This window comes from Corvus moneduloides, chromosome 11 (assembly GCF_009650955.1).
Source record: "Corvus moneduloides isolate bCorMon1 chromosome 11, bCorMon1.pri, whole genome shotgun sequence".
NCBI classification, from domain to species: Eukaryota; Metazoa; Chordata; class Aves; order Passeriformes; family Corvidae; genus Corvus; species Corvus moneduloides.
In genome coordinates, this window is record NC_045486.1 from 1,620,784 (window position 1) to 1,646,554 (window position 25,771).

The window sequence follows — 25,771 nt, forward strand, 5'->3', positions numbered from 1 at the left end:
GCTGTCCCAGCAGGAAGGATGCTACAGCACCACCGGGAGCCTCTTGATTATTCACCAGGAAATAAGCCCTGCTAACCCGGGGCTGTATTTACCCCACTCCAAAAACCCCAAATGATTGATTTCTAACATTAATCTTGCATCTCTGCCTCCCTGGGCTGCCCATTTTCTGGCTGGAAGCACAGGGCTCGGCTCCCTGGCAGTGCTGGCAATTGCAGGTGCTCGAGAGGCCAAACCAGGCTCCAGCTCTGCCACGGGCACCTCAGGGACAGAGGGAGCCTGGCAGCAGGGGTTTGTCACCGGGAAAGAGTCAGGAACACACCCAGGGGGACGGGACAGGGACAGAGGGAGCCTGGCAGCAGGGGTTTGTCACCGGGAAAGAGTCAGGAACACACCCAGGGGGACGGGACAGGGACAGAGGGAGCCTGGCAGCAGGGGCTTGTCACCGGGAAAGAGTCAGGAACACACCCAGGGGGACGGGACAGGGACAGAGGGAGCCTGGCAGCAGGGGCTTGTCACCGGGAAAGAGTCAGGAGCACACCCAAAGGGAAGGGATCGGCTGCAGGAGACAGACTGGGGGCACCCAGGAAAAGCAACACCCTGTGGGAATAAAGATGAAATCAGGGGATCCAGTGCTGGGCTGGCACCAGTGACACCAGCAGCAGCCAAGGGAAGCTCGCAGCACCTCCAGCAAGAACAGCAGGGGTGGCTTGTGAAGCCAAGGTGCCATCAGCATGAGCACAGCAGGAGTTTAGAGGCACTTGTGTCACCTCTGGTTTGCCATGTCACCGGCACGCGCTGCAAACCATCCCCTCGTGTCACCAGGGACTTCAGAGGCTCAGGGGTTATTTAATAAGGAAAATCATTAAGCCTAATTAAACCACAAAATTATTGACCCACTGCATTTCCCAGGTGCCTCAAGTACTTTCATTCTCAGCCCAGGCGAGAGCAAATCCAACATATTGACCCAATTTCACTCGAGCAGTGATTTGATCAGTTTATGATATTTTTATTCTTCTATTTAGTCCCAAGGATGTCCCCAGTACTGACAGCCAGTTATTTCCCCACGTAGTAAATCATCACCTGCTATAATTATTGAGGCCAAATGAGTTGAAAGCAGCTACTCAAACACTTTTCCAATTTCCCTAGCATTTAACCCAAAGCAGTTTCATTTACTGGCATTAAATCTGCGATAAAGGCATTAGGTGTGGAATGACAAGATCAATTTTAGGGCAGCAAGTGTCTCTGCAGATTTCATGATGTTGCCCAACCACACACTATGGGCTGTTATTAAGACCATCTACAGATATTTTTTTGACCTTCTTGCTTGGTAAAAAAGCCATAATAGAAATTATTTTATTAACTTCCATCATGCCATAAAAGTGCTTTGCAGTTGTTTTCTTTTTTAATAATTGCTGATTATAACTGTGCAAAAGGGTATTTCAGGTGGTGTCACATCTGACTTTTATATCCGTGACACAAATCACATACAGAGGAAATTCCACTTTGGGCAAATCTGGGATTTTAGGCTGTAAAGGTTCTATTAGGGAAACAGCTAGCTATTGGCTAAGCATCCTTGTTATAGCTTCATAAAATGACACAGCTGCCAGGGCAGTGAGATCATGACCCAGGCGGTGTCTGAGGCAGCCCTGTCAGGGAAAGGTTAATGTACAACTGCCTTATTATTCATTATTCTACATTTCACAGCCCTCAGGCACCTCTCACTCCCCGAGAGCTCCCATGTGTATCAACGTCAGCAGCACAACCCCCTGAATTTGTCCCTCTATTTCCATTTTCAGTGGCACCCCCTCAGCTGTTGCAGCAGGTGCTGGGCACGCCCAGGAGCTCAGCCCCATCCCCGGACTCTCCTGCTGCCTTGGGCTTCTGGATGGCCCCAGGATCCTCCCCCAGCTGGAGCAGGGGAAGCCTCCCTTTGTTAATGAACAATAAAAGGACCAAATCCAGGCCTCAGAGCTGCCACAGATGCTCTGGAGAGGCCCAGGCCCCAAAAACCACCGAGATTGTGCATTTTCAGCCCCAGAGAGACTTCCCAGGATGGCACAGGTAGAAAGTCACCTGGGCTGGTTACACAGCTCAGATCCAGTGCTCTGAGCTCAGCTGAACACTGCACTTCTCCCTCAAAGGGCTCCTGCTGTGGGAATGAATAATTCCCTATGAATTGCAGCGAGCAGAGTGCCAGCCAAGGGATGAACACTGCTCACCAACCCACCCCTGCGAGCAGGGAGCGGAGCCTGCTGGAACCAGCATCACCAGAGCCAGGCCAGACAGATAAAAATACCTCCTGGAGCAGAATGCCTCTGCCAGGAAATCATCCTTTCCTGCTGCCCAGTTATTGGAAATGGGCAATTTGTTTTGCCAGGACCTTTCTCCATGAAAAACTCCTTTTCCTCACACCTGAAGATGAACTAAAAGCTTTTATAAAAGCTGTTCACCAAATAACAGAGCACTGTGGATCCCTGGCAGTGTCCAAGGCCAGGCTGGACACTGGGGCTTGGAGCAGCCTGGGACAGTGGGAGGTGTCCCTGCCCGTGGATGGGCTTTAGGGTCCCTTCCAACCGACTGGATGTGTCTTCCCACCAGTTTCCTAAGTTCCTGCTTCCCACTCTTCTTACCAGAAGCTGCTCCACAGATGGCCTGTTCCCTTTTAATAATGCAGAGCAGCAAAACCCGAGATCCAGAAGGTCTAAATGCAGAAAATGAGAGTGCTTTTGCTCCCTGCACAGCAGCCACCAACAAAACGCTCTGAGCAGCTCCTTGAAGGCAGTTAAACTCCAGTCACCCACTTGCATAATTTAAATGAGGGTGAAAATACAGAAATCCCTCTCTGTTGGGATGCAGCAACTGCAGCAACTCCTGGAGACACTCAACAGGTTAAAATTAGAATAAAGAATGATAATGCAATGAAAACCCAAGGGGCTGCTCTGCCCAGCCCGGCTGCAGCACTCACACATCGAGTCCTTCACCCCCAGAGTTCATTTGCCCCGTCCCTTGCTGCAGTGTTTCCATGTCAGCAGCAGGAACTGCAGTGAGTGTCCCCAGAGCTGTGCAGCCTGGAATGTGTGTGCCAGAGCCCCCAAAGCACACCCAGCCCCACTGCTGGCACGGGGACACTGCTGGGGACAGCCACAGCTCTGTCCAGTGCTGCTCCAGGTGGTGCCTGTGTCCTGCAGAGCCAGAGCTGGGCCCAGGCAGCCAGGCTGGCACAGGAGCCAGGGCTCAGCTCAGACCACTGCAGACACTGCCAGCCTCACTGCACATTCCCCTCGAGACAGACATGCCCAAGAAAATTGGGGGGGACCTGAAAGCCCATTCAGTGCCACCCCTGCCATGGGGGCACCTCCCACTGTCCCAGGCTGCTCCAAGCCCCAGTGTCCAGCCTGGCCTTGGGCACTGCCAGGGATCCAGGGGCAGCCACAGCTGCTCTGGGCACCCTGTGCCAGGGTCTGCCCCTCCCTCACAGGGAATTTCTCCCCGACATCTCATTTAACCTCCCCTCCTCCCTCACAGGCTGTTCCCCCTTGTCCAGTCACCCCATGCCCCTGTGAAAAATCCCTTCCCAGCCTTCTTGCAACCCCCTTCAGATAAAGGAAGGGGCTCCAAGATCTCCCCAGAGCTTCCTCTTCTCTCTGAGCAACCTCAACTCACTCAAAATAGAACCCAGCCCCCTCATCACATCCTCCCCTTTTTCCTTAGGTCCTTTTACAAAATACAAATTCCTTGCTATTTGACAGCTGATTTCTTGACTCTCAGGCAGCTTGAACAATGCCAGAGTGTGCAGGGAGGTGAGCAGAGGGAGATAATTACTGTTCCCTCCCTCCTTCCCACTCCCTGCTCAGCTGAGGCTGCTCACCCCAACCCAGCTCCCTCTGTGCACAGCAATCACATCAAACACCAGCTCAGACCGGGACAGGCACAGCAGAGAAAACAGAGGGGATTTCTGGGGCTGGCAGGCCTGGAACCCTCCCTCAGGCTGCCCCCAAGGCCATGGGGTCCTGCACAGGGACACCCACAGCACCCCCAGGGCTCCTCCTGGGAACTCCTGCATCTCCAGGGAAAGCAAAATCCATCTCCAATTTGATGTAAGTATTTCAGGAGCAGAGCATCCTCTAAGCACCCATCCCTCATTCTCCACCACTATTTTTTTCTGCAGGGGTATCCCACCCCCAGCATTCCCTTTGGGATCCTGGCTGGCCTTGGAGACCACCAGGCAAGTCCTGTGGCTACTTCCTAGCTCAGAGCTCCCCTCATGTCACCCATCCAGCTGCAACCACAGCACCCAGAGACCCTTGAGTCCACCCCAAGGAGCAGAACACAGAATTCCAAGAGGATCAATATCCAACAGCCCCTCCCTGGCTGCTGAGGGGAGACTGAACCCGGAGTGCCCTGGCAGAGCCACCCCAGGCCTGGCTGTGTCAGAGATGCTGGGGAGATGCCTGAGGCTGCCTAAATATAAGGAAACTTTTAAATGGCTCTCAAGTTGCAAGATAATTTGTATTCCACTCTCTTCATACCAACACATTAACCAAATACATTATTTCCATAATGAGGAGATGAACATCTGTGTGGCTTCCCAAAATTTCAAGTGGCAATACTCGAGACAAGTATTCCCTCTTTGGGGACTGACACATCAGCATTTCAAATAACTGCCATAACTAAAAATATCATTTAAATTCTAAGGAGGTCAAAGACAGTTCAGGTGTGGTTTAGATTTCAGGTTTTTTAGATAAAGCAAACCAATTTGATTCCACAAAATTAAGTCGCTGCAGTATTGTATTAAATCATTTGTGCTTGGCCCTGTGTAAAAGAAGTGCTCAATGCAAACTTTACCTGAAATGGGGAAGACAAATACCTGAAGCAGTGTTACATCACTGAAAATTGCTGTGAGAGAGCTGAAGAGCTCTGGGTCAGGCACCCCATGGCAGCAGAGCAGCCCCAGCTAATGTGGCCTCACCTCTTCCCAGCTTTGGTACAATAAACCTGCCCAAAGCCACCAAAAAAACCAACTCATCCCATCAGATCTGGAATATCTTTCTTTGGAAATTTATGCTATGGGAAGCAGTAATTAAACAGAGAAACAAAAAGCCAAGCTTGAAAACAAAGATTAGAAGGATTTCTTTGTCACATATAGGACTCGATCCTTGCAGGTCCCTTCCAGCTCAGGGTATTCTGTGACTGACAAGGGGGCCTGAGGGCTACTCCGCACAGGTGAACCACTGCGAGCACCCCAGGGAAGAAATCTGAGAGAGAAATAGCAGTGAAAGCCTGGTTCCCCTTCAGGGATCCCTGGGGGAGCTCAGGGAAGCGTCACTGTGGGGAGAAGCCGAGTCTCATCCCCCTGCTCAGACACACAGAGGTGCTGGGGCTGTACCTGCCCGGCCACTGCAGGTGCTGGCGCCCAGTGTGGCAGCACAACACCGGCTCTAATTAGGCCTCATCGTTATTCACAAGCAATTACACCATCCTTCTTTCAGCAGCAATAATCAGCTCGATTACTGGCCCCTCTCTGGCTTCACACTTCTTTCTCACCAGCTCTAACACAATCACCTTTGGAAGGTGGGACGCACCAGGAGCAGCCACTGCTGAGCCCCACCGAGCTGGGAGAGCCCTCTGGCAGGGGTTTCTGGAACCCTTTTTCTATGGTTTTTATGTTTCTAGGCTGCCTCGGTTTGCCCGGCCCTTCTCTCTGAGATAGCCGGCCCGGTGAATCACCTCAGCAACTGTGTGCTAACGGGGGAACCCCGCAGCTGCGAAAGCTGTGGCTGGGTGTGCACGGGAGGGCTCAGAGCCAAGCTGGAGTGAGAGGTTCCACCAGGGCTGTGTTAGCAGGAACAAGGGAATTCCTTTCAGATGGACAACGCCATGGAAACAAAGCCCAAGCTCCCCTTCCCAGGCCTTTCCCTTCAGCTGCACAGAGCAGCATCTTCCCTGGCCGACTCCCAGCTCGTCACCACCCGGCCCCTACGGCTGAGAGGCTAAAGGGTTGTGTTTATCCAGCCTCAGCAGGGCATCCAGGCCATCGATCTTGACTCCTGCTTCCCTTTCCAAGGAGCCAGCACAGGGGGCTACAAGGAGGAGCTTTTCCTAAATCCTTTCCCATCCCTTTGTTGTCATGCAGTCAAGTAAACAGAATGAAAACACGCTCCTGAAACAGATCTGCAAATCCAGCAGGAGTGAAGTGGGCACTTCTGCACTCATTGTATCATCTTTAAGGAAATTATGTGTATTAGTATGTGCATTCTTTCCTAAACTATTACTTTCAAAAGCCTATAATCAGTGAAGCATTAACAATACAGACTAGAAGAAAAAAGCACAGGGAAACAAACAAGACAAGCCTTTCAAACCTCTGCTCACTTCCTAAAATTAGCACATTTCCCTTTGTGCCTGAGCCTGCCTCACCCAGAGATGTCAGTAATACACTCCTGGTGTGTCTGGGGGTGTGAAGCCCCAGCAGAGAGGGGCTGGAGCCTGTAGGGAACTTTCCTGGAATGCTCTGGGTGCCATGGTGAGAGCCAGGATGTGAACCAGCAGCTGCTCAGGCAGCACACAGCCACGATAAACATGTGACACGGGCCCAGTGAAAGCACTTTTGGTGTGTGATGCAGACATTTGCTCCTTGCAAACTCTGCCTCAGCACAGGCACCCATCAGAGCCCCCTGCAGAACAGGCCTGGGGGTCCCCCGGAGCTGCCACGCACAAACAGCAGCTTCCTAAAAATACAGTCCTTCCTCCTTTCTGGCTGGAAATACTCTGCCCAAACACATCCAGCTGACAGCTCCCGTGTCACATCATCGAGAGGAAAATTGGTCTTGAGAAGACGCAATTCAGGGTATCTCAAAAGTGATGATCCATCTGAAGGGTGATCAATAGCTGTGTGTTCCTCTGGGGATGATCTCTTCCTACAGCACCAGCCCTCCCTGTGTGTCTCCATGTGCTCACCTCCCTCTCTCAGAACACCCACACCATCTCCAGTGTCCTGGAATCACAGCTGAATGGGAACAGCAAAGGGAAAATGCCAGCAAAGCTCGGGGAGCAGCACCCACACCACAGACCTAGAGACACAAACCCCACATGATGAGCAGCAGCTGGATCCCAGCAGAGATCCTGGATTCTGGCAGTGCCAGATCTGCTGGGGGTTGGGTGAGCAGCTCATTTCATTTCAAGGAGCCCCAGAGAAAGCTCCTAAATCTCTATTTTACAGCAGTTCTGTATGGTCCAATTAGAGCTTCCCACCTCATTTATGTGCTGGAAGCAGCAGCAGCGTTTGGTTCAAGCCCCGTTTGGGACAGGATTTCTTGTTAATGCTGTGCTGGTTATGGGCAGTGCCTTGCACTGAGCAGTGGCAGAAAATTCTCTTTAATACTCTGAAACCACCACCCCTTCAAACTGTCTCACAAGCCCCGAGTGAACTGCAGTGCCTGAGCCCCACACAGCGGCCAGGGGGACACTCCAGCAGAACCCCAGGATGTGTGAGCTGGGAGGGAAGGAGTCCTCGTGAGACCCCACCTGCAGTGCTGCCTCCAGCCTCTGCTGCAGCCCTGTGAAGCTCAGCACTGCAATTCCACAGGGAATGGGCAATTCTCCTGGCAGGAACAGGCCCTGTTTGCCCCAGTCTCCAGACAGATCCTCTCAGGACACTGGGCACCACCACACACACGTATTTAAGCCAATATTTACCTGCACAACACTGACATGGCCCCACTGGTCCCAGCCAGCCTGGAGGGGCCAAGGAAGGAAGGACAGATCCCAGAGCTGGAGCCCTTCAGCTGAGTGGAAAGGAAAGCAGCTCATGGGGGGAAGGCCAGGGGATGGGAGGGAATTCAGGGCAGGTAATGGGGAGAGTAAGCAAATCTGGGAGTGATGGTCCAAGGGACTGACAGTCCAAGCTGCACCTCTTATGCCTTTTCCCTCGGGACTGGGGTCCCCTCTGGTTTTTGGTGTTCCTGGGCTCTGCTCCAGCCAGGCTGCAGCCCCACAGTCCTGGAGGAACAGACCCCTGCAGCCACATCTTTCCATCCCAGTTCCTCTCTCAAAAGCACATGGCTCATGCCCCAGGGACACAGAAAAAGCTGGAGAACAACAGAGAACTGGAAAAGACCCTGCACCAGGCTGTAAACAAACAAAAAATACCCAAAGTGAAGTGTTTACAAGTATGATTATGCAATTTACGCTGGCCCGCTGCTCTCCTGAGGGAGAGGCAGGAAGGGCTGTGGGCAGCACCTCATTCCCAGGGAACATCCCGGGGGAATGCAGGGCAGGGTGACCCTGTCTGTAACACTGCACACAACCCAACACTGTCTCTAAGAGAGCAGAATGAACCCCGAGCTCCTTTCCTTTGCCACACTGGGGCTGGGAAGGTAAAACACTTCAGAGGCACTAAACAGGGACAGAGAATTTCATTCTCAATTTTGCTTAAATCACCACTCTTTCATTGGTTTTTCCTCAGTTCATACCGCCCAAACAAAAAAGGAGCAGACCAGCTCTTGTTGGAAACAAAAACAAAACAGGGTTCACCATCTCTCTGGGTGACAACTGAAAATTCCAGGGACAGTTCTGTTGGTTTGCAGCATTTGCAGTTTTTATTTTTTAAAATATCTGAGCACATCCCTGTACTGGATTTGAGCCATCCCTCAACCTTCAAGCCCAGAGCTTCACAAACTCCAGCCTCAGCCCCATCTACAGCCTCTGGAATTGAATCATTAATCTGAAATCTACTTGAATCCTACTGTTCAGTTGCATCAATTCTGAGCTCAGACAGTAAAGACTGTTTTTTTCCACATCAGCAAAGCTTTTGCCAGACTTCCTAAATAATTAAGACCAAATCTATGCATTATCCTCCGTATTTCTCTTACAGCTGCTCCCCTCCTTGGTTCCATCTCCCCGGGAGCTGGTGTCCATGAGGACAGAGCACACACAATTGAGAAAGGCAAGGAAGACTCTTTCAAAAGAAAAGCACTGGAGGAAAACCCCGAGCTCTGGAAGTGCTCAGTGAGTAACACTGACTGTAACAACTGTTCCCAGTACCACAGACGGGGAACCACAGGGAACTGCCCACTCTGATAAATATTGCACAGGAAAAGGTGTGGGAACAAGAGAAAGGAAGAGGTGAGGAGATCGTTGTTCACCCTCCTCACAGCTGAGGTTAAGAGGAAAACAACTTCTGGGGCTCAGAACAGGGCTTGTTTCTCACGTGAGGAGGGCCCAGCACAGCTCTGCTTTGGAAGAGCTCAGAGCACCAAGAACCAGGATACAACATCCTGCTGCCACGTTGCTCTATAAGTAAATAAGTAAGTAAGTAAATAAATAAATAAAATCTGCTTTTTTCCTCTGAAAGCCTCTTCAAGCCTTTCAAGTTCCCTGTACCTGGCTGAGCTGCCAGTGGAGTGTGTTCCCAACTTCCCAAGGAGTGATTCCTCTTTCATGTGCACTTCTCTGGCTCACTGTCTACTGCAATTATGCAAATAATATGCAACTTTATCCTTTCAGCATAATTACATCAAACACAATCAGGCTATATTAAGACTGACTTAAGATGAATGAATTCAGTTCATCTAATGATTTCCTAAATCCCCCCCATGGGACTGTGGCAAAGAAAATTCTGTCCCAAGAGTGACATCAAGTACCAAGACAGATATCAAGTACCAAGACAAATAACTCTGGATCTGGGGCCTGATCCTACAAAAAGCCAAACACTTTAGGCCCCCTCTGGAGTCAGAGGCTGCTGGGATATTCCCACTGTCAGAAAAACAGGACCATCAGCTGGTACCTATGGACACAGGTGTAAAACCACAGCACACCCGCACTTCTCACCTGTGTTTTGAACTGAAATCACGCCTGGGGGTGAAGAATGACTAGAAAAATGATTTTTTCTCTGTACAATGAGTGTTTCAGTTTGTGACTTGTGTGACCAACAGCTCTACAGACAAAGCCCTGCTAATCCAAAGTGTGCCATGCACCCTGAATTCGCAGGCACATCCTCATTCAGTGCAGCTGAGCATTCCCTGGCTGATTAGCCAAACATTATTCCCTTTGCTGTGGGAAGAGGCAGTGTCAACATTCAGGTCAAGGCACGGGAGCTGCAGTGATCTCTCTGCTTCCAGCAAGGTTTCTTAGGAATGTTTTTCCAACATATTCCAAATACTACTTAAGACAGCGATAAAAGGAAAGGAAAAAAAAGAAGAGATGCTTTTGAGGAGTAAAATAAGGGCAACCCCCTCATTCATGACTTAACACAGATTTTCACTAAATCCAGTGGGAATTGAGCTGGCACTTCACTGTGGCCCTGACCTGGAGCCTGGGAGCCCCAGGATGCTGCATGGAAGGGGCCTGGGCTGGGATCTGCTCAAGGCAATGGGCTCCAGTCTGCTTATGCAGTTTGCTTCCTTCCATTTGCAGGGAAAATCAAGGTGCCTTATTTCTTTTATTTTATGCCCTCATCGAAAGAAATGTGTTGCTGAATTTTAGGAAGCAAATGTTCCATTTCTGGACGATGAAAGAATGACATTAAAATGTCTAATTCCTTTCTTTGTGTCTCGTGGCCAAATGAAAATGAAACAACAGAAAGGAAAACAGAACAACCTCCAGCAGCCTGAGCACGGGGAAGGCAGCAATCCAGAGGGATTAGGGCCTCCCTGAGCCTGGAAACACCAGTGCCTGAGGATTCCTGACACATTCACTGGCTGTTCTCTTGGTGAATGACACAGAAATGGGACCAGTCCAAAAGGAGAAATGGGGGATCTGGAGAACTGCTCCAGTAGCACCAGGATCTGTTCCCTTAACCACCCCTCTGCCCCTGTGACAGCAGGAGCAGATGGCACATCCAGATGGCAATTAGGGACGGCTGGATGGGACTGGGGAGGGTAGGAACCAGCCCGAGCCTTTGGAGTGGCCAGGGAGCAGCCAGGAACCCTGTGCTCTGCACAAGGACGCCTTGCTCTGCCTCCCTCCCCCAGGCACAGCACCCACTCCTGCCCGAGGCTTTTCCTTCCCAGAAAGTCTCATGGAACACACAGACCCCAGAATGTGTGTCTGCTGCTAAAGGATACCTCAGTCAGAGAGATTTGTAGGCAAAATGCAATTCAGGCACCACAGTAATGCCCCAGGCTATGTGGCCACGAGTGCAAAACGCACCCAGCCAACCTCAGGCAGTTCTCCAGCAGAGTCACTGAATAAGGAGATATTTGCAGGCTCAATAAACACAATTTTTTTGCAGCTACATTAAACACACTGATGTTTACAACTCTTATTTAACTGACTTTCTATACCTGAACTCTTCCACTCTACCATCCTCACTCATTGTGTCCAAAACCCCCTCATGCTTCCCATGACAGGTTTAATGTGTAACGTAAAAAGAAAATACTTTAAAACAAACAAACGTGGAAAGTTTTTGTTTCTGTGTACTGTTGACAGAATTTTCGTTTCTGCGTCAGAAACCCTCAGGGATGAATACAGACAGTGTGAAAAGCTTATTAAAATATCCTGCTTTTCAGAAACAAACCACTTCATTGTCTGTCAACTTTCTGTATTTACAGAGAAATAACATCCAAGAGTGCCTCGGGGGGTTAAAAATGTAAAAGAATGAAGCAGATGATCTACCTGAGAGGAATAACTGATGAGCAGGGAGCGCAGGCACAGGGAAAATGCAAATATTTGGTTTTGCAGGCAGTGAAGACACTAGAACCCCTTTTAATATGGGCGATGTGCTCGAGGACTGCCCGCAGACCCTGCCCCGCCAGGGCCAGCAGAGGAGTTGGGTTTCCCTACTCAGTGCCTGCCCTGGAAACAACTTTCCCTCCATATTCCAGAGAACACAGACTCTGATCAACCTCTCTGCTGTCCAGAGGAAGCCATGTGGATGCTGAAGCATCTTTACACATAACAGGATTAACAGACTGAGGCGAGATCAGACAACAGACACTTCAGAGCACAATGGAAAGCTGAGAAACAAAGGGATTAAATAGAACAAGTTTCCCAAAATTGGGCATATACATGCACTCGTACAAGTGTGGATATTTCTGAAGCACACAAGCAATATGGATAAACACAGTGCCTGATCTGAAATGAAAGTTAAGCTGAGTTTAAATGGAAACCACTGATAGAAAAACAGTTTTACTCCTTCAGTAGAAAACTTCTCTGCTTCAGAGAGGAGACATAAATTGCCCAAGATTCTCCCTCCCCTGTATGCACATGACAGGCTCAGATCAGTTGGGTTTCTCTTTCCAGTGATAAAGCCTTGTCACATCCCCCCAGCCTAATGCAAGCTCTGAAATCAGGCCCCTGAGAACCAGCTGCTGGCAGCTCCCCAGCTGGGGAAACAGCCTCGAGTTTCCACCTGAGGAACAGGGACATTCAGGGGAAAATCAGGAGCTGGAGCCGTATTCCATGGGCTTGACCCTGTGTGTGTGCACGCGTTGATCCACATACTCAGCAGGAGCAGGAGGAGGGGCAGGACAGGCTCTTACCCTCGATGGTGGCTCTCTTGGGCAGGATGGTGATGGCTCCCTCGGCCACGTCCTCCTGCTGCAGCAGCGGGCTCACCTTGGAGCCCCACGTGTCCGAGCCCACCCACAGGAAATGCCCCACCTGATCCGCCCTCTTGGCAGCCGCCAGGATTTGCCTGTGGAAAGGAACATTTGGTTTGCAACATGATTTTATTTAAATGTGGAGTTGCTTCAGAAAATGGTATGTGGCAATGGCACAGAAGGGCTGGGCTCGATGAGCTCAGAGGTCTTTTCCAAGCTGACTGACTCTGTGATGAACAGGAACAGCACATTCCTGAACCCAGCAGAGCTCACGGGCTTGGGACACTCTGCATCACCAGGGCTCTGGGCAGCCTGGGCCAGGGAAGGATGGAACTGGATGATCTTCAAAGGTCCTTCCAAGCCCAAACCACCCCATGATCCATGCAGCACCAACGGGACTTCTCTTTAAATTCACCCTATACCCCATGACTGAGTTTCTGATTCCACTAAAACTTAAGAGTTTTTCCACTGACTTTACTGAAACTTTTTCCTAAATTCTTTTTGTCTCATTTTGTGGGACCAAGCCTCTCAGCAACTGATGATTCCATCACAATTTTAAGCTAATTTCAAATTCTGGACCCAGAATACACAAGTGAGTAATGAAATAGAAAATATTCTTTGTGTTATTTTATAAGCCCATTCCATGTGGTTTAACCTTGAGCATCCAAGTCACTTTATCACCATTAACTTTCATTTGCCATAAAACAGACTCTGAATTAATGAATTACACAAAGCAGAATGAGCCTGGAGAGGGGAGTGTGTTCTTAATTCCTCTGAGAGGAAGGGTCAGCTCTGCCATCCAACACGAGCAACCCCATGACAGGAAAAGCTCCCAGATCCTGGTCCCCATTCCTGTTCCTCCAGCATGGTCTGGGCACGCCATGAGCCAGAGCAGCAGCAGCCTCGTGCCTGGTGCTTCCCCCACATTCCCAACTCCACATCCCCCCATGGCTCCCACCAACAGACCTGTCCCTCCCTCCCTCCCCCCGAGCTCTGTTTGCTCTCCCTCTCCTGCAGAGCCCCAGGGGATGGGTGCCCCAGCCACCCTTACTTGATGTCCTCGTCATTGGCGAAGATGACGATGGCCCTGGCGTTGGGGGTCTCCAGCAGCTGCCGGATGATTTTATCGAAGTCGATGCTCTTGTCCTTGCGGTCCTGGGGGATCTTCAGGGACTGGGCGATGCAGAGCCCACCTGTGCCAGAGAAAAGGACAAAGGGACCTTCAGAGGAGGAAAGGAAGCTTCAGGGGAGAGCACGGGACAGGCAGTGGGGAGTGCACAGCCCACAGGGGAGCCTGGCAGGGGAGGAACTCTCCCGTGGGATCACTGCCCTTCCAGGCACTCCATGGCCAGCTTCCAGAGGGATCCACGCAATTCCTTCTCTGATACCTACAGCCTGCATGGCTGGGGAGGGTCAGGGATTACACAGGCTGTGCCCAACCCACGGGAGAAAAGCAAAATAAGCGAAGACATGGGCAGTGGAAGGATGAAAATGAGAGGAATTAAAAAAGGAAACAACAGCAACCTGAACAAGCTTAAACTGATGAATAAACCCCCAAAACAACAGGCTGAGAGGCAAAAGGTGCTGACAGTGTATTGGGCAGGTTTTATCTCAGTGAAGGGCTGAGATTCTTTTTGATTTTGCAACTTGAGGGCTCCTGGGGGGAAATGCTTTCACTGGAATGACTCATCTGGAATAGGAACAGCCAAAGTTGAGATACTGGCAAAACCCACATTGTGCAAGAAAATCCTTACTCATTCAAGTGCCCACCACCAAATAGGATGGAGAGACCCAAATACTGAAGCCTCAAGATAAAGTAGGTGTGTGAATGGGACTTCTCAGAAACACCCAGGGAACACAGCAAAGAGCATCAGCATAGCCCCAGATACCTATGGCCAGACCAACAAATGCCCACTTTTAGCACAGTTCCCATACTACAGTTGTTTAGTTTGTTTTAGAAAAAATAAAATAAAAAAAAATCCCATCTCCACTGACATTCTGGTTGTTGCTGGCAGATGAAAACACAACTTTTGCCTTAATTATTTTGTTTCTCAGTAGTAAACACTTTCATCTTTTGCAGCATCTTTGATACCAACCTCCTCACCATAGTGCACAGTGTGTTAATTAACAACATATCAGAGCTCTTAATAAAAACCAGCAGTGGGGATGAGTTAATTAAAAGGCAGAGATTCACAGATAGGCTTTAAAACCCAGATTTAAAAGTCCTGGTAATTGAAGCACCTGAGGAGGTGTTGGTGGGTGAAGAACCTGGAGGAGGAGGCGGCTCAACTCTGGAGCATCCTCCCCATCCCAGGGCAAAGCAGCCACGGCAGCACCGACAGAGAACCACGGGACAGCCAGGAAAACCAAACTCCTGCTTGGAAATGGGGAAATCCAGCTCTTGTGCACATCCCTGAGCTCCTCACAAGGCACATCAGGCTCGTTTTCCCTGATTTTTGTCAGGGACAAGCTGAGCTGCAGTGGCTGCCTGAAGGCAAGGGAGCTCTGCTGGACCGGCTGCTCCAAACACTCAGAGGGAAAACGATTGTTTCAGTGGGAAGAAATAAAACAGTGAAAAGGAAAGGCTGGGAAAGAATAAAGGAGAATAATAACCCCCAAGTTTTTCTCTGACTCACATAAAACATTCATTTTGGTTCTCAATTATCACAACCTGGGCTTTCTGCAGCCTTTTTTTTTCCTTTAAAAGCAAACATTACCGAGTTTTTAAAATAAACTTCATTTTAAATGAAGATCAAAAGTCTCACTGCCAGTGAATTCAAAAACCTGAACAGTTTAAAATGCTCTTTCTATTTTCCCCAGTCAAAATTATATGGAATGAACCCAAACCCGCAAGCAGTGCTCTCCAGCTTTCCCAAAGCATCTCACTTGGCAGGAATTCCAGCTGGTTAAAAGCACAACCCCCAGCCAGCCCTGGTCCTGAGCATCCTGAGCGTTGTCCCTGCCCACGGCAGGGGTGGCACTGGATGGGTCCCTCCCAACCCAACCCAACCCAACCCCTTCTATCAGCCTGTGATTCTGATGAACAACCAGCCCCGGTGTACAGAGAGGCAGAAACAACAGGGTCTCTCACCCACACCCAGGACAGTGATATCTCTGCAGATAAGAGTCCACCTACATTAAAGAATCTGTGAATCCAGAGGGGAAAAGAACAACCCTCCCAACCAGGTGACATGCTGTTGTTGCAAAACTATAATTAAAAAAAAAATAAATTATTTCATATTAAGTAAATGTGACCAACATGAAGAAAGTGCTTGGAAAAGGGGCTGGAATGGCTGGAAGGCTGCTGGCTCTGCAGCCACCCTGCAGCAATGACATCCATTGTGTGGGTCACTCACCCACGGCCTGCATGGAGAAGCCAAAGCTCCCATTGTTGTGGATAATGGTCACAGCTGAACAGAGCAGCCTTGGACAGAGCCACAGCTGTGGCCAGGCTTCCACAGCCAGCAAAAACCCTCTAATGCAGCATATGCTGCCAAAGCTGCGATTTCCAGGAGCTTTTGAAAGGAAAGAGGAGCCAGGGTGGGGAAAGGAAACAGTCTGGAATTTGAGAGGGCTGTCTCAGACCCTGTTTGTGACAGTTTTCCACTCCCTTTGGGAGGTCAGCTCCTGCTTTCCCTGCTGTCCAGTGGGGAGGGCGAAAACCGGAGCTCTGTTTTAAGCTGCCCACCTGGGAAGGGTGGCCTGGGCAGACACCATGGGCTCAGCCCCTCAGGATGGGGAGCTGCTGTCAATCCAGGGAGTGGGAGAGCTTTCCCAAAGGGAGCAGATGACCTGGTACCCTGCTAGCCTTGGCGCTGCCTCTGGTCAAAGGAATTATGGATAAATGGATAGGAGGAATGGATATTACTATGGATAAATGGCAAATATCAGAGAACACTTTGTCACCCCTCGGCAAGCAGAGTGCCCAGGGAACTGGGTGTTTGTTTTCCAAAAGGCACAATGGAGTAAGTTCAGCTTTCATAGCCTCACCCCACATCCCATTACAACAGGAAACATATGCACAGTTATTGAAACTGTCAGGTTAATTCACAGCACTTCCGAGGGAAAAACCTCCAAGGGAATTAAGTGGTAAAAACATGAAAGCTGCAAATTCGGGATCCTGTCATAGGATTCCTGCAGTAATTCATTACCCCTGGTGGCCTGGAGAAGTGACAAATGCTCTGAGCAGCACAAAGTGCCATGGCCGTGGATGACATGTCCGGAGAAGCTGGGGCTGCCCCTGGATCCCTGTCAGTGTCCAAGGCCAGGCTGGACAGGGCTCGGAGAAGCCTGGGACAGTGGGAGGTGTCCCTGCCATGGCAGGAAGCGTGGAACAAGAAGATCCTTAAGGCACCTCCCAACCCAAACCATCATAGGATTTTATGATCCCATGAATTTGCGGATCCCACACCATGAAATAACCAACATGCTCACGTTGCTGGGATGAAGGGTCGACACACAGAGCCCATCCACCCACTGTGGAGTGAGATCCAACAGCACAAGCCCTCTGAAGGATGAGCACGAGAGGGTTTTTGCCCTGGGGATCCCAGTCCTGTGTCAGAGCCGTGGATGGAGGTCAGGCCCCATCGCAGGATGCTCCAGCACCCGCAGCGGGGGGCAGGCAGGGACTGAGCCAGCGGGGTGGGGAGCACACGGGAGCTGGGGACACAACAGAGCCTGAACAATCCCCTGGCTGCTCCTGTCACCCCTGGCAGCCCCTGAGCCATGCCTGTGACAGGCAGAGCCCTGGGGAATTCTCACAGCTGGAGCAGCCACCGTTAAATTGGCCGGGGCACTGAACACCCAACGCCGGTGTTCAAGGTGATGCACGGATCTGGGAATCAAAGTGCTGCTCCAGTAGCCATGGATACCCCTGATTATGTGCTATTTGGATTCTGCTACAACACTAAGTACATTATTCTGCTTCCCTGAAATTCTCCAGGAGCTATTTTTCTTATCACCACTTAATTGGATTATCAGGTAGCGAAAGAGACAATTTAACACTTTTTCAGCTGATTTATCTGCAGAGATCCTCTTTTGGGGGGAATCACTTTTAGCAACACTGAAAACATCATGTCACGAAGTTATGTTGGTGCTGATGATTATTAAGAGGAACTCTCAATTAATTTGATTAACACGTTCCTTTAAAATTAGCAGCTGCCAAGAGCTGCCTCCTGGATGTTTATCAGAGTTATGGGAACAACAGACAAAGCCCCTGGCACAGCTCAGCTGCTCCTCCATTGGCAGCGATTCCAAGAGCTTCCTCCCTGCACACCAGTACAAAAAACACCCCAAAATGAAGATTTTAAGGATGGTTTGTTGGGAAGGGTGAGAAAAGCTCAGGTTAAGTACGGATGGTACCTAGACTTTGTAATGCAAACAATAAAAATAAAAAGTCTCCAAGTGCAGGAGAGCTCTGATCCCTCAGGAAGAACTGCTGTGGCCCCATGATGCTCCAACAAGCAGGATCCCCCATCACACAAGGGGAAATAAATCAGTCAAACACTTTAACTGAAGTTTGGGGGAGCCAAAGGAGAGGAATTAACTGGGGAAGAAACCAAATAGACCTCAATGGCACACAGTAGGTTTTTTCATTTCATTGCACATTTTCCACATCACTGCTGGGTTCTGGCATTTCCTGCCATACCCTGCATATACAATTTACCAGCTGCACTGGATCTGGCTGGTGCACCTCCTGTATTCTGAACAAGAAAAGACAAGAAACCAGTGGCAGTATCACTGAAGACTGAGTTTAAAGAAGTCAGGATTCCCCCCATGTGAAAACCTAGATAGCACAACTGAGGAGATTTCCCTGATAAAGCAGAATCACATCCTGAAGAACCAGAATGACAAAAGATCATCTTATGGTCCTCAAATACAGCTGGGGCTGCCAGCTTGCACCAAACTCCTCAGCAGGGACAGAGTTGTTCAAACAACTGACACAAACCCACCAAATCCTCAAAGCCCAGAGGCTGGAAATCGATCTGTGATTCCCACATGGCTCTGCAGCAGCAGCCACATCCCAGGGAGGAGTTTAGGCCCAAGCTTTGGTTTATGTTTAACTAAAAACCCTCAATGTCCATGTTCTTGTGTGTTTCTCCACAAGAAACAATCAGATTTTCAGCAAGTTAATCAAGTGCAGGAAGATTTCCAGCCCCATTCCCAAAATTTCCAGTCCCATTCACAGTAAAACAAGTGAGCAAAGCAAATCCTGACCTGGAAGTCCAATTTTCCCTGTGCCATCATGGGACAAGGTGCCACCAGCGTGGAAGTTCACCAGGCGCTGGTCTGAGCCCACCAGAACACTCCCAACACAAGACCCCAGGGATTTATCCAAGAACTCCAGTCCATCTCTCTGGAAAGGCTGGGATGCAGAGCCTGGAGATGCCCAGGGTGATCTGTCCCAGCACCAGCTCTGCCCAAGGCACTCCAAAGGAATTCAGTCTATGGAAATGAGCTGATGGATAGAAAAGCTCCTGCCATCCCATGCAGCAGAAATGGAAATAAATTGATTTATTCTGCCCCCCCAGTTAAACCAGATCAAGGCATATTCAGAGAGAGCTGGGTGGGTTTCATTCTGCTGCACTCTACCCACCACACACAGGTCTGGGAAATGGAACACCCTGGGCATGGAGCTATCATACTGCAAGGGAAAAAATCAATGGAGAGGCCAAATCAGCACAGAATGTGCAGAATCCTCAAGAAAAAGGAACTTTGAGTTAAAAAAACCAGCCTGTAGTGAGATCCAGAAATGCCGGCTGGGCCCTTCTGTCCTAAATCAAAGTCCTAATGAGGCTCTGGATTGGATGGTTGTTCCTTTACTAGAACAGTTAATATCCTACTCCCTAGGAATCCTCACTCCCCTGTTTGCCAAGAGCTACAAAGTCCTTGCTTATGGCAGTAAAAGAAGTTTACAACTGCCCTGATCTGCAGATGGGCTCGAATTTAAATTACATCTCCACAGTATGGTAATTCAATTGTAAAAATGGAAAGTGCACCAATAATAAAATTACATTAAAACTTGGAATGACAACAATTTATCCAAGGAAAAGGATCCCTGTGGATACTCAACAGCTTTAACTTAGAAACTTTCTACACATGAAGAAGCTACTGAATCACTTCGAAATTTTATTTTCACTAATCTTGTTTATTGTTTCATTTTTTCACATTAGCCCTCATCATAACCCAACAGCAGAACACCTAAACTAATATGGAAGACTAATATTTCTAGTATGTTATTCATTAATGCTTAATTCCACTGTGTCAGACCTTTGCTGCATATTTAATGATATTCCCGGTGTGTTTTACCACCTCAAAATTGTCCTTTATTATGGCAGTTAAACTCCAGTAACATACAAAAAATTAAGACTCTCCTTGGGAACACTAAATTAAATTATAAGAATGGTGTAAGACCATTTTGAAAGATGTAGGAAAGCTCTGTTTGTGAGACAGAATAGAAAGAAAATGAGGATGTGCTGTAGGACCAAGAGCTGCCTGTGCCTGGGAATGATGAGTGAGAACAGGTTCAGCCCAGGCTTGGCTGGAGATGGGACTGGGAGTTACTGGCTTCCTAAAATCTGCTACAAAATGTGCATTGGGGCCACACAGTGCAACCATGTAGAAAAAAGCAATATAAAATAGAACTTCTGCTTCTGCTTCAAACATTTAAATGACTTTTGTTGTTACAGCTCCATGCCAAGAGCGCTGCCATGACCTGGCCGGGAGCAGAGCCCTGCAAAGGGGAAACCCCTGCTCAGAAGGGCTCTGAGATCCACCTAACAATGAAATGTTACCCCCTGGAAAGGAGATTGGATTGCAGGGAATAGAGAAGAAAACCCCTAAATTGATAAACCATTCCCTGTTTTCTTTGAAAGACCCAGAACAGGAAGCTCCTCAGCTGAAGGACCTTATTCATGCTTTGAATCTCGTCATTCAGCTGTTCCTAACAACAAAGAGAAAGGAGAGATGCCAGATTCAGACATCTGGATTAAGGTGAAGGGTGGAACTGGACACCTGTGGGATTCTGTGAGATCCCGATCCTGGGGGCACCTGCTGAGCCATGGGATGCACCACCCCAGGGGGTAAAATGTTTCCTCTGATCTCAAACAGCACAAATCCCCAAATAATGCAATGATAAAACAGAATCACACAGTTGGCAAGGTTGGAGCAGACCTCCAAGACCCAGCTGGGAACCCAGCACCACCCCCGTGCGCCCCACTAAGCCTCAGCCCTGTCCTTGCAGAGCCGGCCCTGAGCCTGAGCGCAGCTCTACAGCATCCTGAGCAAAAATAGCCCAGGCAGAGTCCTCCCAAGCAGTGTCAGAACACTCCCTGAGACACATTTGCTTCGGAACAGCCGTGGGCGGTGCGAGCTCCGGCTGGGGGAGAGACAGAAACAAAGCACCCAAAATACCCTGGTTACAGCAAACCTCCCGCCCAGCCGTGGCACCAGCAGGACTGGGCTCCAACACAACACCAGCTGAGCGAGCCAGGCCCCTAGCTGCTGCAGAAATCCTCAAAGGTGGCAATAAACTGGAATTCTGGAGGAGAAGCACGGGAGGCAGCCCCTGCTGATGCCCTTGGAACACCCAGGAGGAGCCCCTGCCCAGCCTGGCACCGAGGTGACAAACGCTTCCTGGAGCACCACCAGTGGCACCCGACGTCCCAACCCCAGGAGTGAGAACCCCGCAGAGGCTGGTCCTGAAATGACATGGGATCAATGTGAAACAGGTTGGATTCCAGGGAATCAACAAAGAAAGAGACAAACTGGGAAAACATTCCCTGTTTTTCTGTAAATAAGTGCTATGATTAAGGCAGAATCACAGAATTGTTGGAAAATATCTTTAAAGTCATCGAGTCCAACCATTCGCCAGCCCTGCCAAGGCCACCACTGCCCCATGTCCCCAAGTGCCACATTCACACAGCTTTTAAAGCCCTCCAGGGATGGGGACTCCACCCCTGCCCTGGGCAGCTGTGCCAGGGCTGGGCAGCCCTTGCCACGGAGAAATTCCTCCTGATGTTCCACCTGACCCACTCTGGCCCAGCCTGAGGCCGTTCCCTCTCCTCCTGTCCCTGTTCCCTTCGAGCAGAGCCCGACCCCCCCGGCTGCCCCCTCCTGTCAGGGACTTGTGCAGAGCCACAAGGTCCCCCCTGAGCCTCCTTTGCTCCAGGCTGAGCCCCTTTCCCAGCTCCCTCAGCCGCTCCTGGGGCTCCAGCCCCTTCCCAGCTCCGTTCCCTGCCCTGGACTCGCTCCAGGCACCCTCAGTCCGTGCTGAGTCTCTCCAGCTGTGGCTCAAAGCAGCCCCGTCCCCTCCATGGAGCTCTGCCGCTCACTACGTGTCACCTCCCAGCACTGCACCCCTGGCGGGCAAGGGCAGCCAGGCTCACCCCTCAGCTCCAGTCCTTGCCTCCCCAAGTGCCAGGCTGCTCCAGACAAGCCCTGGAGCTGCTCTGGCTCCTTGCAGGAAGCAATTTCCTGCCTCCCCCGCACACGGACCCAGAGCCGGCTCTGTTGGTGGCAGCTGCCTCCTGGAGCTCCACTCTGTAATTTAGGGAGCTGCTCCGTGCTGGGCTGTTCCTGCAGGGGTATTTCCCCCCCCCCAGCAATAACGATGCCACCTCTGGATAATGAATCATTATAAACTGCAAGCACGAAATGATCTCTAATGATGAAGCTTTTCTAACTCGGGTTTGGAGTGTTCCCATGTTCCCAATCCGTTTTTTCTCGGAGCAGTAACACGGCATTTCAGCCTGCTCCCAGATAATGGCATTGCTCTGGCTGTTATGTGTCTGTTAGGGCAAGCAAAGACTTGTCACTTCTTCAAAGAGTGACAAATCCAGAGAGCAGCAAGGACACCATGAGACATCCCAGTGGGAAGGGAGGGAGGAGAAGCAATCTTTGATATATAATTTTGGAAGGAAACATGTTTCCTGGTTTTTCCACCCAAGAAGACACCAGCATTTACAGCATGATAAAATTCTTTCATGAGCCCAGTGCCAGGCTTACAAAAGCTCTGCAACAGATCAGGGACCTGGAACAGAGCCCACAAAGTAAGGGTCAAAATAGGGTTGAAGAGCTGAACCCCAGAATAAACTTCTATAACCAGACACACACCGGTCCCCATCCCTCCGAGTGGTCCCTGGGTCAGATCTGCAGGTGCCAGCTGGGATGACTGAGATACCAAACCAGTTTGTTAGGTACCACCTGGGTCTCAGATCAGTCCTCCCTTGCTGCAGCACATTTTCCCTCCAGATTCACACCCAAGGTCATTGCTGGGAGCTCATACAGTGACCACTGTTCTTCTGGGACTCAAAATGGGCACATTCAGCAAAGCTGGGAATTACAGGAATAGGTTCTGTCCCCAGCCCTTGGACAGTAAAACGGAAAATAGAAACAGAACTCTATAATTCCTTGGTCTTTTCTTGTCGTTCTTATAATCCCCATCTCCTTCACACTGGAGTAATGTTCTTAATGTACTCGACTGAGCCTTAATGACCCTCTCTCAGATGAGTACTAAAAATGCAATATAGTTCAATAAAACCACTCCTGCAGCCTGGCAAAGCCCACCCCCTGCACTGCCTGGGCATGAGCCACTCGATTTAATGGAGCTCTGCCACAGGCGGCTGTAAAAGGCACAGGAGTTGGGAGCAAGCCCTGGGAAGGCAGTCCAGGATTCACCCCAGCAGTGCCTTATCTCATGGAAAGTGACCACGGTAGAGCCCAGTCAGACACCAACACTCAGCTGGGGACTCTGGAGACAGGGACTGAGAGAAGGACCTCAGCCAGGGGACACTCAGTCACACCCCAGGCCAGGCTGGACAGGGCTTGGAGCAGCCTGGGCCAGTGCAAGCGTCCTTGGCCAGAGCAGGAGTGGAACTGGACGGGCCTTAAGGTCTCTTCCAGCCCCACTCCCTGGCCACGTGTGTTCACCTCTCCCAGGAACCCCAGAAAAGAGATGGAATATGGATATCCCTGGGTGATCTCGGCACAAAGCTCTTCACTGACTGCTTTCCAAAGAGCCTTTTCAATGAACAGCCCATTAAAGACAGAGTGATTCTCTTCATTTGATGCTGAACTTGAGAGACCTATGAAGTATTTGCCAATATTCAGGGTGCCCAAAGTGTTTCACTGAATGGAGACTGCTGCAGGAGTCATCCCTCCAGGAAAGCCCACACTGCCCTAAAAGCTTCCAAAAACATCCTCAACCTTTAAAGCCTCCATTTTCCCTGATGCTGCAGTCCTGAGTTTATGAACTGGCAGTGACAGTGTAGGAGAAGCTGCACTGTGCTACACCAAGAATAAACCCAAGGAAATTCACTTTACAGCAAGAACTTTGGAGAGTCAAAATATTAATGCATCAGAAATGAGGTCACAGCCTCCAATCAATCAATCAATCAATCAATATTTAAACAATTTTTATGCCATGAAGAAGTTTTATCACTACGTTTTTGCAGAATCTTGACAGGGAAAGGCAGCACCAGGAAATCTGGGATTCAGAAGACCAAAGAGAGATGCCAAAAAAAGGATAAGGAAGAATTAGTATGCCGGATGTGCCCCTTTCCCTTACTGTGGGGCACTCCTCATCTTAGTCTACGCTTAATTAAAATTCCTTGTATTATTTACAGATCAAATTTCACACTGTCCCCCCTCCACCCCCTGACACGCACCTGCAGCTGCCCCGATGTGCAGCCATCATCCCACAGCATTCCTCATATCCCATGGGAACTGAGGAGACAAGGAACTCCACTCCAGAGCTGCCAACCTCCATGTGTGACTGATGAAAATGCAGAGGAATTTCTGCCTGCTCTGTAAATCCCTGGGCTGCAGGATGGGGCTCCCCCACTGAAATCTCCCTGCCAGAGCTGCTCCGAGGGCCTCATCCCATCAGGACTGGCCTTGGAAGCTGCAGCTCTTTCAATCTGGAATGAGTGATAAGGGTCAACACATTTTCTCTTAAAAAGAGTCTGACTTGTATGGAGGAATTTAAATGATGTTCTGAGTATTACATAAATGAAAAGTAATTAAATCAATGTAACTTCTAAGAAAACAGATGTTAACTGTTATTTCACATAAGACATCCACTTCCTTTATCTTTAATTCATTTTGTGTTCGGAAAAGATGACCAAAGTTATCTTTACTTTGCAAAAACTAGGGCAATGTGAGTGGGGGAAATTAACACTTTGATTAACACTTTTAATATTTGAAATTAATTTCAAAGCTTGGTCTCAGTTCCCAAGGTTTGTATTAATCATTTCTTCCAATATTACGGCATATTGAAAGAACTTGATTAGGTTGATTCCAAAACAGTGAGTGAAGAGACAGCTCAACCACCACTGATTAAATTCCTCTCTGGCATTCCACGTCTACCTACTCAGGGAACTTGCACTGCGGAGGAGCTGCTTTGTTACCACCTCTATTTTAACAGAAAATGTGGATTTTTCAATGTAAAATTCTCTTTCTCAGAGCTCACACACAGAGCAGTTCATTTCAGGGCTCGGATCTGGGGTTGTGACACCCACAGAGCTCTGGCAAACCACGGCTGGTTGGGAACTCTGTCAACTCACAGAATCATGGAATGGTTTAGGCTGGAAAAGCCCTCTAAGATCAGAATCCAACAATTCCCCCAGCACTGCCAAGGCCACCACTGTCCCGTGTCCCCAAGTGCCACATTCACATGGCTTTTAAAGCCCTCCAGGGATGGGGACTTCACTGCCACCCCCTCCAGTTCCTGACCACCCTTTCCACACAGAAATTGTTCCCAATATCCACCCTGAGCCTGCCCTGGCCCAGCCTGAGGCCGTTCCCTCTCCTCCTGTCCCTGTTCCCTGGGAGCAGAGCCCGACCCCCCCGGCTGCCCCCTCCTGTCAGGGACTTGTGCAGAACCACAAGGTCCCCCCTGAGCCGCCTTTGCTCCAGCCTGAGCCCCTTCCCCAGCTCCCTCAGCCGCTCCTGGGGATCCAGCCCCTTCCCAGCTCCGTTCCCTGCCCTGAACAGGTCCCTGTTCCACCCCACAGAGCCGTGTCCAGCACACTCCAGGCATGGAACAGACCCTGCATCCACAGGGGAACTCTCCTGAAAAACCACCTCTATTTACAAGTCATGAAGTTGACTTTTGCCCTTCCGGATGCCTCTCTCAGAGCAAAGCAATGTTCCCTGCATAAAAATAAAGGGTAAAAGAAGAATATCCACAAAATTCCAGCGAGTCTTGTTTAATCCAGTTGCTTTCATTTGTTCTG

At 49.7% G+C, this 25,771-nt stretch overlaps 1 protein-coding gene across 5 annotated transcripts in view; it reads right to left on the reverse strand.

Annotated features, from left to right (window-relative positions):
• Positions 1-25,771, reverse strand: part of GRM7 (glutamate metabotropic receptor 7) — a 207,720-nt gene that overhangs the window by 74,432 nt on the left and 107,517 nt on the right. For all 5 annotated transcript variants that reach the window (XM_032120574.1, XM_032120573.1, XM_032120571.1 and 2 more), the window contains exons 3-4: positions 13,588-13,729; positions 12,477-12,631 (exon numbers count right to left, since the gene is read on the reverse strand). In XM_032120574.1, coding sequence (XP_031976465.1) covers positions 12,477-12,631; positions 13,588-13,729 — 297 coding nt within the window. The remainder of the gene's footprint in view (positions 1-12,476; positions 12,632-13,587; positions 13,730-25,771) is intronic.